This window comes from Chelmon rostratus, chromosome 5 (genome assembly GCF_017976325.1).
Source record: "Chelmon rostratus isolate fCheRos1 chromosome 5, fCheRos1.pri, whole genome shotgun sequence".
Lineage (NCBI taxonomy): Eukaryota > Metazoa > Chordata > Actinopteri > Chaetodontiformes > Chaetodontidae > Chelmon > Chelmon rostratus.
The window spans coordinates 22,619,150-22,632,139 of NC_055662.1; the positions used below are offsets into that span (position 1 = coordinate 22,619,150).

The window sequence follows — 12,990 nt, forward strand, 5'->3', positions numbered from 1 at the left end:
GGTAATTGGCTCGTAATTGTGCTCTTTTGTATAATGATTGGTTGGTTGGAGGGTTGCAGGCAGAGCCCTTGGTTGGCAGCACTGCAGGAATTCAGATTATTCGGAGGTTGTGGAGTTTGTTGTTGTTTCTTGTTGTTGTTGTTGTTGTTTTGGCCCTGCTGAGCCCCCGTGTCCCCCTCCTACTTTCCTGTCCTGGTAATGACGAAGCTTGCAGAGGCCCACGCAGGGGAACCTTGGGTGCTAGAGTGAGAGAGTGGGAAGGAGGGATGACAAAATGAATGGGCCAGACAGCAAGACATAGAGGGGTGGGTGAAGACAAGCAAGTGGGAGAAAAGAATTAAAGAATGCAGAAATCTGACAACATGAAATTGTTCCTCTTTTTCTTCAGCAAGCTATGAGCTCTGATTAGTAAAGTCAGCCGGCCTTTATACAGTTGACCACTGTGGAGAATAATAAACAGTCAGTTGAGCCCACAGCGATATGCATAGGTAATAAACCTGTCTGTCACTCTTGTGGTGAAGGAAGTACAAGGACCTTTGGACTCCAGGGCAGGGCTGAGTAAAACTAAGCTGGGCTTGACTGGATGGGCAAGTCTTTCTCTTCTTCTCTTTGTGTCATGTGATCATGTTTTCCATTGGTTGTGACGTTACAAGCCGAGGCCAGCTTGCATAGATATCATTGGTGGTTGAATGTAATAAGCCTGCTGTAATAAGTCATGTCTCAGAGAGTGTGTGGTGGTGTAGTGTCTCGCTCCATCAGGGCAGCTTCTCCCTGCTTCTCTGTCTTTGGAGAACATTGTTTCTGTTTTCTCTCCATATACTCATCTCGATATCCCCCCTTCACCCTCCCTCCATTCCTTCAGTTGGATCATGTGACTCTCTGGACACAGAGGGTGACCTCCTCCTCACTGCTTCTCAGGCAGAGTGGAACCAGAGTGAGACGCTCTCTGAATTACAAATACACAGGCTCAGTACTCTCCCTGGGTTTCTTAGAAAACAAAATATGTTAAATCTCTGGCTCTAAATGGTGTGATTTTGTACCTGCATTTGCAGTTTTACAGTGCAGATTTATTTTTTTATTCTCCGTACTGCTGGGAAAATAAATTTCCATGCTATGAATAAAACTTGACACGAGGTGTTGTTGTACATTGTTGTTACATGAGCTAAGCACCCATTTCATATTTCAAACGATCACACCTTTTGTTCTCTATCACTATATCTCTCTCCCATTGTCTCCCCCCATCCTTGTCAAGCTAATTTTTTCTGATCATGTCACATCTCTTAAAGGTCAAAGCTCTGTAGGTGTAGTCTTTCTTTCCCTCCCACCTTTCTCTTTATTTGCTGTTGCCAAAAGGTCAAATACCGTCTGTAGTTAAAATGTAAATTTAGTTGGTGACAGTTGCCTGGCCACTGGTATATCTCACATATGCGCACCATTGAGCACACTAGAACAAGAAATCTGACGTATGTTGTGCTCATCACACACTGTGCACACTGTGTGATGCATCAGTGACTGTCACCTTTCTCACTGTAAAGAGCTCCCATTGTTTGCAGTTGTGCTTCTCTTTGCAGCATTGAGTTGTTAAGACACACATTGCTGTATTTTTAGCCATGGCAGCTCTGCTGGCAGCCCGAGCAGTCTGTCTGTATAACACTGTCCAACTATGGAATGGATGCCACCTTCATGACAAGATGTATCTAAATCTTATAACCAGAGTTTCCCATGAGTCTCTGCTGTACTCTGACATCTGTAGTGTGTCATGGTAACAGGATGACATTAGCATTCTACCATGTCATGAATTAATTATTACGCTACATTAGCACGCATACCAACTTCCACATGTTAACATGCCTAACATACATTACACTGAACTTTACACAACATACACTGAACACTGGATGTGATATGTTCCATACTTTGATTTAATCAACAACATCTTTTCATTTTGGTGTTGACCTGTGGCCAAACTTGGCCAAATTACTACTAGTTGTGGATTTTTTTTTTTGCCTTGTTTAGACGTATAGCGTACACACTGAAACACACTCCTCTGCCAGCTCTGCAGTGCTGCATAAAGCATGCAGACACTGCTCCGAGCTGCAGCACGGCTTGTCCATCAGAGGGATGATGAAAACAAACACACCTCCCGAGGATACTGTAAAATATGGAACAGTACACACCAAAACATTCCAAAATAGTACCTGCCTGCTGTTTTACAGCTTCATTTGGTGTGGGGACTCACCAGGGAGAGAAAACAGAGAGAGTATGTGTGTAAGAAGTGTGGCAATGTTTACAGGGCTCACAAAACCTGTGTGTTTCGGTGCACGAGTACATGGTGAAACTGTGTGCACTTTATGTTCTGTTTGCCTGCTGTGTTTTTTTATTTGTGTTTAGGTGGTTTGTTTGAATTGGGTGGAACCAGAGCAGCACTCCTGAACTGGGTGTGTTTTCTCTTTTTGTGTCTTTGAGATTGATGAGCAGACATTTCTGTTTGACTGAACATTTCACAAAGGCAGTGTTAGTCTCTTCGCTATCCCCCTCACTCTGTCTGCCACCCACCAAGCATTTTCTAGTCCTGCGCCTGTCTCACTATTTGTCTGGGAGGAAAACAGTCATTCTTGAAATATCTACAACAGCAAAGGAAAGTCTGAATGCTTTTGAGGCGGTGGAGGACTGCATTTAATTTGTTTGTTATTGTCATTTATAGGACTGATCATTTCTGCTGGGCTAGCGAAGGGGAGCCCACGCATTAGATGTTTGTTTCCCAGCTGTGTGATTCATAACAGAACATGACATATTTTAAACAGTTGGGGTAACTTAGCCAATTAGATATATCAGATATAATGATTACTGCCCAACACCACATACATTCAGCAAATTTGGCATCTTATTTCATCCAATAGTTTACACTTTATTTCAATGTATTTTATCATGCTGCCTATCACCCTGGAACACTGAGTATCTCTGGATACAGAGTAATTTCATTAAAAAATCACAATCAACAATGCAATGCAACAAGTTCTCTGAGATCAACTGAGCTTCAGTCAAGGATCGGAGCAGTTCAGCTGATGAAGCCGAGAGCCTACAGGCCGAGCTAAGCTGACTGTGCATGCATGCTCTTGATTGTATCCATTCAAACCCAGATATCAGTCCGTGGGATGTGAAGGTCATGAAAACCCAGCAGTCCAGTCCTCAGCGCTCTGCATAGCTGGCCTGCTATTGATTCTCCATTATGTCTCCAGTCTGCTGCGGTAATCCAGTAGTATCTGGGGACTGAAGCAAAGCTGAGCAAAAAGGAACCTATATGTACAGTAGTATGTGTCCTGGTGATAGAAACTGTGGGAGCCTCCCTGAATACCTCTCAACCGTGATGTTATGATCACATGTTTTGAAAGTCGTTGTACTATACTGTGAAAATTACTGTTTCTCTTTTATCACTTATTGCAAACAACCAGATCTACTCGGCAAAAGAGATGGTTTTCATGTATAATTTCTAAAATAAGTGCATCACTTATTTTGTCAATCACAAAATAAGTGGTTGATCTGTCTGATTCCTGCTGTCATTATTATTATCACGACTTGCCTAATGAGACCAGTGTGGGAATATTACCACAGCTACTTTTTGACAGTTCAGATGCATTGGATCTGTATTTTCGTCATACCAGATGGCCCATGTCTGCTCTTAGCAACATATTTTCTTTGCCAGGACTGCTTGGCTACAGAGTGGCTATTTGACTTCCACAGGGGCTGACTGGCACCCTTGGTGATTTCCCTGAAACCATGGAGGAGATATGTATGAGAGCCAGTGTTTGATCTGCGCTGTTGTTTGTTCGAGGGGTGGTAGAATGTCTGACAAGGGTGTGTGGACGAGCAGGAAAAGAGTTGTTTAGGAACAGAGACACTGACGGAGAGAAGAGAGCTAAGTAAGTAAAGTTTATTTTATGTCACCTTTTAAGAGCACAAGTCGCAATTTGACTTTGAAGTTGCAACAGTTTATTATGTATATTTTTTTCTACATTTTTACCAGACAGTGTTATGGACAGTGTAGTTGTTTGTGTGTGAAATCTAAGCTTGACAGCTGCGTGAAATGGAAATTGACTTGGAGTGTATTTTTCCCCATTCCAGTGAAATTTTTCTTTGGTCTGCAATGCGCAGACACAGTGTTGCACACTTTTTACCATGACGTACAAAATCTTTATGATCGTGCTTGACTTTCACAAGGGCACACAAACAACCCACAACTCACCCCTCTCCACAGGCCACTTCTAATGGTTCTCATTCAGGTTTAGACCACCAAGTACAGAGTTTTCTTTTTATTGATCAGTTGTATCAGTTTACCCATTTGGTCCTCATCCAGACCACAGAACATCCACTCTCTGCCAGTGGCATTGATTTGACAGGGATGCTTTTTTGTATTTGTAGCTTACAGTAATGTAATTGTGACTTGCAAGGTGTCATTTTACATGTGTGTAACCGTACACCTGTGCTCTCCTTTTCCCCGTGTTATATTCCTGTATGCCTGTGGTATTTGCAAAGGGAGTGTTTGACAGTGGTAAGACACAGCTGATTAGGATGATCTATCCATCCATTTTCATTCGCATGTCCAACCATCTGTCTGCCTCTCTTTTGTTGAGAGGTGAACAACAGACCTGCTGTTGTTCACTGCAGCTGCGGGCCTCGCATGGATTGTTCTGGAAACAGTCTGTTGGAGCACCGGCTGGGTTGTGAGGTCAGGTGAGTGAGAGAGGGAGAGAGATAGAGAGGTCCAAACAATCCCTTTTAGCACTGACACTCGGGCCAGGGCTGAACAGAGAGCCAGACAGGCCGGCAGGCTCATTAACATTCCTCAGGTTCAGAGCACACAGCCAGTAATACAGTGTAATGGCTCAGGTGGATCAACACCTCATTACACAGTGTTGAAGAGAAATACTCTGATTCATTTTTAATGGCTAATGATTGATAGCAGGATTTTGTTTTGTAAAGAGCATTGCAGGTGAGTTTTACCTCACTTCCAGTCATACCAAGACACGTGACCAAGATAATGTTTTAATTCAGGATGAGTCATCAAGTTTTGTGTGACCTCCATAAGAGAGGATCTGAAAAGACTGAATATTAGTTTAAAAGTGATGGAGAAGATATTAATGATGCATAGACCCAAACAAAGACACATAGCTGGAGCTGAGACTGAGAGGTGTGGTGTTGGCTAAAATGCATCTATGTTAGTGTTGTCTCTGTGTTCATAGCAACAGAAGAGTTGGTGCGCAGATAAGGACTCAGTCTGGAGATAAGAGCTACATACTTTTAATATCTGAATCAGTGTCTCCGTGTCAACATGCTTTTAATCCCCTTTTGAAGACTATTTTTAAACATGGCTGCAACATATTTGGTGCTTTTAGATAATACACCCTGCAGCATTGTGACTTCGTTATAGTAGTGGCCTGCTGTAGCTGGCAGTCAGAGTTTCAAAATCTCAGTGCAGTAGCTTCTGATTTGATGAGGATGTGATTGCTGGTCACAGAGCAGGTGACTAGAGGACATTGCACTGCAACCGCTGATGAGGCAGAAAGACATTGTGTAATATTCAAGGCTCAGAAACCTGCAGGTGCATTTATATGCAGGTGGAGTGGTGACTGCAGGCTTGCTAGAGCTTATCAGACAAAGTCCAAATTTTGTGTTTCTATTAAGCCTCTGCTCCTCACTCCCCGTCTGTGTCCCTGTTTTTCCCAGAAGACGACAGTGACGCACAGTTAGTGAAAGTAAGGAGGGAAGGAAAGAGGGTGACAGGGAGTGGTACAGTAAAATTGGACGACATATGAGGAAATGAGACAGAGTGGTGTTTTTGTGGCTCAGTAAGAGTGTGGTTGTGCTGTAAGCTGGGCAGCACCAGCAGATCGCTTTCAGCCCCGGGGCTACACCTCATTCATACACACTCTGCAGTTCTGCTTCTTTATGAGGTGTTATTTATCCAACACACACACACACACCGAAACACATGGCCTGTAATATGGAAGGAATTATAAAAATAAAGAAGTCAGAGATGAGGAGGAGGATGAGGACGAGGAAGGATGCCAGTAAATGTTTAAGTATAACGTGCTTTCTACATCTGCGCAGTGAGATTTGTGAAGTGGCAGCTGGACTGTCAATCAAGACTGCATTGTTCTCCAAAACAAGACTCTAACAAGAGGAGTTGGGATGGTTATTCCACACACATACATAAACATTTCATTAGTCACGAGTGACTGTCAAAGCAGAGAGCTCTGCCTGCAGGCCTGTTCTACAGTGAGCGTTTAGAAATAGACTAAATTGCCTCTCCTATCAGTCTCAGATTAACAGGAGAGTGACGGCATTTAAATGGCCTCAGACTTATTGCAGTTAATCAAGGAATCTCTGCTGGTGGACATCCTCCCGCCCTCAGCTTGTCACGCCTTAAGTTCGGAGCAGCTGCACTTCAGCCGAGGCTGTGAGCGTTTTTTCTGCCCTGGTTTTTTTAAATTACGTAACAATAACTCTTCTCTTGCAGAGGGTCCCCTGACAGATCCAAACCTCCTGATGTTATCTCGAGCTGACAATCAAGAGATGTTGCCCTGATTGCTGTTTGTCGGGCACAGCTTTTCACTAAGCAAGGTTAGTTTATGCTGTTGACTTTTTGGAAATAGTAATTTTAAGTTGTGAAATTACCACCAGTAAGTTTTCCTAATCATAGTTTTATTTCACTTCTTTACGTCTTTTTCAGATGTCAACCACAACAGAAAATGGGATGGGAGGGCCTTGGAGCACAAGCAGAGAGAAAACGTACAAAAAGGTAAAAATAGGACTATTCATACAACAGCTTCACCATATTTGGTTTTATTTGCCTCTTAAGACGAATGTGAGCCTGCTTCCATAACATTTATTCCTGAATGCCACTGTTTAGAGCCAACAAGTCCAAAAGGTCCTTATTTCTGAGCCGTAGTCATATGAGTCCTTATAAACGTCCTTCTACAGCACATAATGTCCTGACCCCTGCCAGGGCCGACTGCCAGAGATCAGTCAAGTGCTTGGTCACACTTGTTTTCTTTCCCTTTTTTTAAAAAAACTTTAGACGTCACTGCTTATGGCAGCATTTCTTTGGATGTCTCCATTACAAGGCTTTCCACAGTGGCTGTTCAGGTTGGGACTAATAACTGGTCAAAGGCCTTTTTGTGGTGGCTACCCACGCAATAGGAACACGATGTATGTTTATGTCCCAGCCTATTTTCTGGTTTGTGTGTTTGTTCTTAGAACACATTAAAAAAGTCATGGATTGACATGGATTTTCATGCGTCAGTGTATGGTCTGCTTTCCTTATTATGAGGCCATAGTTTGAATTGTGAAAAAAATATATGAAACTAGAGTTTGTAAATGAAATATAGAAAGGCTCAAACACAAGGGTTATCACTCTCAGGCTTGCCCATTTGCTATTTTTCAAATGTTCACATTTCCCCCCAATAGTGTATGTAATGGGGATAGCAGTGACAGTATGCTATAACAGCCTGATATAGCCTAATATGATGTTTTCTCTCCCATTTAACCATTTAGACCACGTCATCAGCCTTGAAGGGGGCTATTCAGCTCGGTATTGGCTATACAGTGGGCAACCTCACCTCCAAGCCTGACAGAGACGTGCTTATGCAAGACTTCTATGTGGTGGAGAGTGTCTTTCTGCCCAGGTCAGATATACGTTCATACTTATGCACACAGCTTCTACACACAGCAAGACATCTTTAGAAGCGCTCATTCAACATATTATCAGTTATTTGTGTAGCAATGGTTTGCACATTGTCATCAAAATAACAGCCACACTTTTGCGTTATTGATCTACGAGAGCCGGTGAATTGCAGAGCTGCTTCAGAAAAACTGTGTAGGTGGTAGCACGCTGCTCTTTGGCTGTGACAGCTTCATGTCTCGGCTCAGTGAATGAATGGAAAGTGGATAAAGACAAAGATTTGCCTGTCTGCACTCTCAAATATTTTATGTCTGGGTCTTGTATTAAAAACACTTAAAGCTATTATTAATCATGCTCAGTGGAAACTGCAGGCGCTGGACATCCAGTCCAAAAAACTGCTGCTACCACAAACTACCACCATCATCATTTATCAACAAAGTGAATTTTGCTAGTCTAAGTCATGATGCAGGGACAAAACTATTCTGGTGGATAATCCTGCCAAGAACTGTGAAATCAGCTTACTGTGCGCCTCTTACTGCCACAGTGCAAAACATATGTCAGCGTGGGGCCGCTCCATCATCTCAGGCTGTCTTCAGCTTAAATAAACATTTTCTAAAATCCAAAACAGACCCAGGAATTCTTAGAAAGTGTGACTCATGTATTCACACATAAATTTTTTTTATGTCTGGTCTATCTCTCATTAATTTTTATCTTCTCATGTGTGTGAAGCACTTTGTAACTGTGCATTTTAAAAAGTGCTATAGAAATAAAGCTTTACTTACTTACTTCCATTAACAGCTGTTTCTCAGACACATACTGTATACTAAGAGTTTAGCAGTAATCAATGTCATTTTACTAGCATTGTCCCATCAGTGTAAATAATGCAATCAGTTTTAGAGGATCTCATCAGTTTGTGTTAGCTGTATGAATGGATTTCTGATATTTTCTATTCAAAAATGTGCTTTGTATCATGAAACAAAACTTAATCGATGATAATTAGTCAAAAGGTTGCAAAAGGTTGCTATTTTCTATCCAACTACATGGATTGTCTTTAATTCTGAGGCTTTAGGATGAGAATACTAGGAAAAACTTTGGTTTGCCTTTGCAATTCTGTACCAGAATATGCAAACTTAGTATTGTTTAAGCAAACCTGGTCTTGGTATGCACATTTACTGTCCTGCTCTTCAGCAACAGCCAAACATTACTCTGATGAGTGTTTAAAAACCTGCTGTAGCTTTGCTGAGATGGTGAAGCACAAAAGGTGAGAGCTTGTTACATCATCCTCAATCTGCACCCAATGTCAAGCCTTTTCACATAATGGTGAAATAAAACGAAAGGTGTATTCATCTTCGGGGCCAGTTTTTCGCTCGAAAAGCCAGCTGAAAAAAATTAATCAAGGCTACACGGCTAAGAAAAACAGAAAATTACACAAGACACAACGAGCAAAACGTAATCATTGGGGAGGGAAAATTGATGTCTTACATCTGGCATCTGACATAACCATTTCCCTCTTTATTCTCTTACTTTCTCTAAAGTGTTTCTTTTCTGTTCTGTAATAGCACACAAACACAAACCGCTCTCCTTCTAGTTACTGACAGAGTATCCTGAGAGAGCGGCTGAGTGATGGAGAAGGCTCTCCAATGCTTTTATTGCCTCCCTCCCTCTCACCACTCCTCTCCCTCTCTTCCTCCTCGTGTTGTTGCTCCTCTCTGGTGGTTTTCCCACTGTTGTTTGTCCTGTCACTCCGGTTTTGGATGGTTGGAGATGTCGCAGATCACTTTGACTCCCACTCACGCACACACACACACACACACACACACACAGTTTTTTGTTTCTCAGTGCATGTATCTTTGACAACCAGCACACGTCTGTCACCAGGCAAACACACACACACAGATGGCTCCCTGATTAGATTGAATGAAACATTTCCAGGTGCTGTTTGTTGTTAAGGCTTTCCAGGCGAGGCGTATGTTTCTATCATGGACTGTCAGTCACTGATGATAGATAACTATTGTTGCCCTGACACACTAAGCAGAGCAGTCAGATTTCATTGTTTAGTAATCACAGTTATAGTGTTACACAGCAGGGCCTGACTGTTGCCTGTATCCTATTACCGAATATGGTACCAGCACAAAACAACAACACAGTAGCCTCTTTACCTAGAAAACCATCAAAGTCCTCAGAATTTAAACCAGATTTAGAGGCGCCCTGGAAAACAAAAACCTTTATTAACCTACTTGTTGTAGATTTAAGGTCAGTGTGATTGATTTCAATGAGAGTTTATTGGATGAAAGACTCATGCTAACCTTGTCAGATGTGCTTACTCCTGCGACACAGGTTTTTGCCATAGCCTGTCTGAGAATGTCAGGTCTCGTGGTCCAGCCAAGACAACAAAAAATGCAGGCTATTTTGTATGTTTGTTGTATTTTACTTTAGTCCTTTTACAATTCCCATCTCTCTCTAGAGTCAAGGCTCATGTGTTGGGTGATATTGTTTAGTTCCAGTAATCAGAGCCCCCTTCAGTCTCCAGGCGGAGAACTCTATACAGGCCAGTTTGTCACCACAACACTGGTGAATCTTGGTTCCCATAGACGACTTTGCTGAAGCCTGTTCATGCACGGGTGGAGCATATTACAAGGGCCCACTGATACACTTACTGGCAACCAATAGCCTAGATACACAGGCACAAAGATGAGGTGTTAGGCTTCACTTTCCCCCTGGTGCTGCCTGCATGGGATTCTTGGTAGGAGAATGACTGTTTGTGTTATTGACACTGACTCTGACTGTTCAACTTATATAATGTTAAAGCCCCCCCTCATTTGAGTTAGTGTTGGAATAAAGTAACTAATGCACCGTTATATGTTTTTTGTCTCCTGCCTTGCTGGGTTATTCATTGCACATCCCAGTGAGGGAAGCAACTTGACCCCAGCACATCACTATCCTGACTTCCGCTTCAAGACGTACGCCCCACTGGCCTTCCGCTACTTCAGGGACCTGTTCGGCATCAAACCAGACGACTACCTGGTAAGACTAAAACTTGGCTGAGACCTAGCTGGTCATTATTTGTTCCACCTTTAGATGATTATGCATGATTACCAACTATTTTGCAAAAAGTCGTGCAGGTGTGGGGAGGAAGTGTTAAGGGTCAAGTCAAATCAAGCATACTTTAACATAGAAAATGACTTCAAGAAAGTTTGACATTTTTGGAGATGTGCTCATTCACAGTGACTTCCTGGAGTCTCCACTGGTTGTCTGGCCAGGAAGCCATGTAAAGCCACTTGTGAATTGATTAAACAAACAAATAACACAATGGTAATTAGGTCGCTTTAGAGGTGCCGGATTTTGTCGCCTTCAGATAGAGCCCGGCGAGCTCTTTCACCCCGTTTCGAGTCTCAATACTAAGCTAAGATAACTTCCAGCTAGCTTTCGCTTTATATTTAGCGAACAGACATGAGATTGATGTCCATCTTTACATGTAACTCTCGGCTTCAAAGCAAATAAGTCTATTTTCCCACATTTCTAACTATTGCTTAAAGCAGTTCTGTTTTTCAGTGTGCGTCAAACAATGCATTTATTCATTGTCCATTGTTCTCTGGTGTAAGCATACTCCACGTTGAACCACACACTTTATTTCTTGAACACTTGAATCTGGTTTTCTTCCATTGTTTTCACATGAGCACAAGTCAAAAATACAAATAAAAACAGTTGCTCCAATAAACAGACGACAAAGGCCTGCTGGTTGGGTTTCTCCTGAATTAATTCCCACTGACTGAACAGTAATCTTCCTCTTCAGTGCGTAATGTGACAGAATTCAACGTGTATTTTATTGAGTAGGGGGCTGGTAGTGCCACACACCATCTGTACAGGGGAAAGACAGGATTGGGGGATGATGACGAGGCAAAACTTTGGGGCGGTGAAGATATTGGAGGTAATGACTGAGCAAACAGAGCGTGCCCTCATTACAAGAGCTTTAACCAGACAAATGATTCTGTGATTTCCCAGCAGAATCAAAGACAAACACAGAGTGAGAAACAGACAGAGAGAAAGAGAGAGTAATGTTTTTCATTGTGTCTGTGAAAATATTCTCTGAATGAAACCTTGGAACACTCATGATGTATGTTCAACTGCTCCTGTCAAAGCCTTTATTTCTGTACCCCATATGCCATCATGTTTGTTAATTTAATTTGCTGCTATATACCTTGTTATTATATTTATCCCTAGTTAACACATACACTTCTTGCTTGGAACAAAATTAGTTTTTGTGTGATCTTCTTTGGGCTTTATCATGTTATTACGCCATTTTCCTCTTTTCTGTCTGCCTCCAAGCCTTTCAGAAACCCACCAGCTGCATTCTTGTTCTTGAATGCAAATTTGTTTCTGCATACGTAAAAGACAAAAGGCTCTGGAGGAGAGACAGAGACGAAATGCAACTTCAAGGCGGTAGAGGGAGGATGGCATAGCGGCTTAGAGGATGTACTCATGATTGATGTCCTTGAGGTGATGATGAATTCATTCAGACAGAGGCCACACAGCAGAGCCTAATTAAAAGAGAGAACACACACGCACGCAGTATCCTGAATGCAAATGCAATAAACTGCGGATGTGTTTATGCTGGTAACTCAACGTGACTGCAGACAGTCATCAGTGGAGGAGTCTCTGGAGAGGGAGAGTGGATGCCTCCAGTGTTTCTCCTCTCCTCTGAACATGTTGCTCTCATAACGCACTGATTAACATCTAACCGTTCCTTTCAGTCCGCTGCTCTCACAGTCTCCCTCACACGTTGGGGTGAAGGCTCTGGGACTGTTCTGGTCTTTTTAATGCAGCACAAGCAGTAATTGCTTCGGCTGAGGAGCTTATGTTTCTGTCCATATTTGTGGGCTTGTTTGGATGTCGGTCAGCAGCAAGGGTCAAATGTAGATTTAGCAGACAGATAAGCTTTACACTCATGTGATACAGATCAGGTATTTTTGCAATTAACTAATTAGGGTTTTTTTTGGAAAAAAAAATATAGACAGAGACCTGCTTTCATTGACATGTACCTTATGTGGCCAAATGTTTGTGGACAATCATTACTTTTGTGTTTATCTGGTCTGGGGCTCTTTTCATGGTTTAGATTAAACCCCTTAGTTCCAACTTAAGGAATTCTCAATGCTACAGACAGTTTGCTTCCAGCTTTGTGGCAACAGTTTGGGGAAGACCCTTTGCTGTTTCAACACCATTCTGCACAATTTGACCTCAACCCCATTCCCAAACCTTGAGGGTGAATTTTAACGAGCCGAGCCGTATCGCCCAACAACAGTGTCTGACCT

The 12,990-nt window shown here is 42.4% G+C and overlaps 1 protein-coding gene across 2 annotated transcripts in view; it reads left to right on the top strand.

Moving 5' to 3' along the window:
* Window positions 1-12,990, top strand: part of pip5k1bb (phosphatidylinositol-4-phosphate 5-kinase, type I, beta b) — a 32,159-nt gene that overhangs the window by 4,251 nt on the left and 14,918 nt on the right. The window contains exons 1-5 of one of the 2 annotated variants that reach the window (XM_041937356.1): window positions 4,710-4,731; window positions 6,518-6,621; window positions 6,731-6,799; window positions 7,555-7,685; window positions 10,588-10,705. In XM_041937356.1, the coding sequence (XP_041793290.1) occupies window positions 6,731-6,799; window positions 7,555-7,685; window positions 10,588-10,705 (318 nt within the window). In that variant the 5' untranslated portion in view covers window positions 4,710-4,731; window positions 6,518-6,621. Of the gene's footprint in view, window positions 1-4,709; window positions 4,732-6,517; window positions 6,622-6,730; window positions 6,800-7,554; window positions 7,686-10,587; window positions 10,706-12,990 lie in introns of those variants that run through there. The other variant, XM_041937355.1, reaches the window with a different exon arrangement.